The sequence below is a fragment of the Daphnia magna genome, linkage group LG6, assembly GCF_020631705.1.
Source record: "Daphnia magna isolate NIES linkage group LG6, ASM2063170v1.1, whole genome shotgun sequence".
Taxonomy (NCBI): domain Eukaryota; kingdom Metazoa; phylum Arthropoda; class Branchiopoda; order Diplostraca; family Daphniidae; genus Daphnia; species Daphnia magna.
Genome location: NC_059187.1, coordinates 6626197 through 6629331, shown reverse-complemented (window position 1 = coordinate 6629331; position 3135 = coordinate 6626197). Strand labels below are relative to the sequence as shown.

Sequence of the window (3135 nt, the reverse complement as noted above, 5' to 3'; positions counted from 1 at the left end):
CATTCTTCTTCTTCGTCAGTTCCCTTAGTTTCATTTCTATTTCTCTTCCTTCCATATCAATCTTTCTCTTCTTCTCTTTTTGCTCCCTTTCTACATTTTCCTGTTCTTCTTCCACCGTTTCTTTGCAATTTTTAATATTTATTATTTTCCTCTGTTCATCTTTTTCGCTTTGTAAATACTTAATCTCTTTTTCCGTTCTTTGTTTCATCTTTTCCTCTTCCTCTTCTATCATCGATTCTTCGGCGCAGTCAATTATGGTATATTTTCCCCCTGTCTCTAAAAGCGGTATTTGGGATAAAATAATGTCTATGTCTTCCACATTTTCGTCGCCGACAGAAATAGAGAGTAAATCAGACATGTCAAACTGCAGATTTTGTGCCGCCATGATGCATGAACCACAAACTCTCAAACATTGCGCTGCACAAGTTTCTAAGCTTAAGCGCCCTCTTTTCTTTGTCGTCAGCAGTATGAAAGTCAATATATTGACCGATAGACGGCCGATGAAAGAAAACGTCAAACCCAAATTAAAGCTGACCAAATTCTTATATAAGTTTTCCAAGAAAAATTACACACGTTGACAAACAGCACGCTCCGTCCACAGTTAAAAAAACAGAACAAACAGGTAGTAAATTATAAAAGAACTGGTGATTGACAAGATAATTGTTTTATGAAAATCTGTATCAAACAACCAATTGCAATGTTGAACAGAGAACGGTAGCAAGAATATTGAGAAACGCAGTCTTTTCACAATTGCAGGCCACAACAGAAGCAAGGACTTGATTTATTAAGTTGATAAGCTAAATTTTCCCATTTTACATTGGAATTGTTTGTGTATTTGAAAACTGATCCTGGAAAATTTGTGGCAAACCATTAATTCTTAAGTTGAAAAGGGAACAATACCTAAACTGTTTAAAACGCTGCCCTTTGCCAAATGTGGATACAATTTGAAACAAATACTGGATTTATTAAGTCTTATCCAACGTCGCTTCTTCAACATCGGATGTATGCCAAGATATTGAAAATCTGTAACAAAACCCCAACACTTTAATTCTGTGAATGTTATTTCAAACTGAAAAATTGCCTGCATTCCATGTTACACCATTCTAATAATTAATTTAGGTTAACTAAAGGAAATTCTTGATCAAAATCTTTCTAAGTAAACTGTGTTGGGATAAGATGTTTCATTGATTGATTGACTGCGTTCCAACTTTTTGAGAAAACCTGTTCTGTCACCTTCCAAACAATCGATTAAGGTTTTAAAAATAAAAAGGATCACCATAACGTTAGAACGCAGTTTTTTTAATTTGAATGACTTTTGCAAAAGAAAGATCTACTGTATAGAGGTTTTTCCATTTGGTTCGTGTAAGTAGAGGGAAAAGTCGGTGCGGCTAGTCGACTAGTGCGCACCATGGCGAGGGATAGCCGAAACTTGCTGCAGACTTTGCTTGATCCAACCAATAGACCCAACTGTGTCTATTGGTTGGATCTCCCCTTGGATCTCCCAAGACTTAATGAGATGCTGCGGCTAGAAAATGCACCAGTAGAAGCATTAGCTGGTGAGGAAGAGCTGGTGGAAGAACCAGAACCGGAACCAGAGGAGCAAATGGATGACGACGATAACGATCCCCATCGATTGAATCGTGGCGAAGGAAGACGAAAACAGATCACGCAGTGCGAATTTTACAGCTTTCTCATGTTGATTCGGGAATATTTCAACGACGTCTTGGCTGGCGGATCACTCACTCAGCAATAGACGGTCGATTCTTACGTCAAGATTGAAGCCAACCGCGTCAAGTACATCCGCGAACATCAGGCGGAGCTTTACGTGGCTCAATACGACGGTCTCTTGGACTACTTGCATAATCGGGCCGAACGAGTAAACCTTTCGGTCGGATCTTATCACGTCCTCCCATCGAGTTTCATCGGAAGCCCAAGGGCAATGAAGCAAGCGTACCAAGATGCAATGGCCATCTGTGGTAAATTCGGCAAGCCAGTATTCTTCCTGACTTTCACCTGCAACCAAAAGTGGAGGGAAACCACGGCCAGCATTCCCAGCCATCTGTCGGCACCAGATCGGCCCGATATAGTCACAAGAGTCTTCCAGCAAAAGAAAATTGAGTTGGTCAACGACATTGAAAAGCGCCAGGTGCTGGGATTTGCGACTGCATGGATAACTGTCATTGAATTTCAGAAGCGCGGATTGCCTCACTGTCACATGCTCATTTGGATCGACGAGCGTGACGCCCCTGCTGCAGCGGAAGATGTGGATGCAACCATATACGCGGAAATTCCCGATAGAACAACGCATCCGAGACTTTATAAGAGCGTCATGACCCACACGATTCACGGTCCGTGTGGGTTAATCAACAAAAAATCCCCTTGCATGGACGGCGACAAGTGCTCAAAGGCTTTCTCGAAGCCACATAGCCAAGAAACACTCCTAAACGATAACGGCTACCCCACTTACAGACGAAGAGATACGGGCGTTGTACACCGCTTGAAACGAGGACACACGCATTTTGAAGTTGACAACAGATGGGTCATTCCTTACAACCCTTGGTTATCCCTCAAATATGAATCCCACATCAACCTTGAATACTGCGCATCCATCGTCAGCGTAAAGTACATCTTCAAGTACGTCTACAAAGGGTACGATTGCCTGAAAATGGATCAAAAAGTGGGAACGTATCATCTGGTAGAAGGCGAAGAACCAAGGGTGGAGTGGGACGAAATCACGTGCCATCTTGATGCGCGTTACGTCAGCGCGCCGGAAGCCTGTTGGTGAAACTTCAAGTTTCCCCATTCCGACAGTTCGCATGCCATCTATCGCCTGGCCGTCCATTTGCCCCGAGAGCAGCCCGTCTTTTTCCAACCGGGAAACGAAATGCAAGCCGCCATCAATGCCGCTTCGAGAGACACCAACCTGACTGCTTTCTTCAAGTTGAATCGCGTCGACGAGAGCGCACGGCAATCTACAGAGAAATACCTCACCACTACGTTTTCATCAAGAAAATCTATTCGTGGAAGCCTCACGTGAAACGGGCCAAGATCATCGGTCGCCTATGAACGGTTGGCGTTCGATAGGTAAACGGCATTGCCTTCGTTTGCTTCTCATCAACGTTAAAAGGCCAACAA

At 43.1% G+C, this 3135-nt stretch overlaps 1 protein-coding gene across 1 annotated transcript; it reads left to right on the top strand.

The window, feature by feature from the left end:
• Positions 1-1516: 1516 nt before the first annotated feature.
• LOC116925331 lies at positions 1517-2785 on the top strand. The gene is made up of 2 exons (XM_032932006.2): positions 1517-1720; positions 1775-2785. The coding sequence occupies exons 1-2, from the start codon at positions 1517-1519 to the stop codon at positions 2783-2785; spliced, it is 1215 nt and encodes a 404-aa protein (XP_032787897.2).
• The last annotated feature ends 350 nt before the right edge of the window (positions 2786-3135 follow it).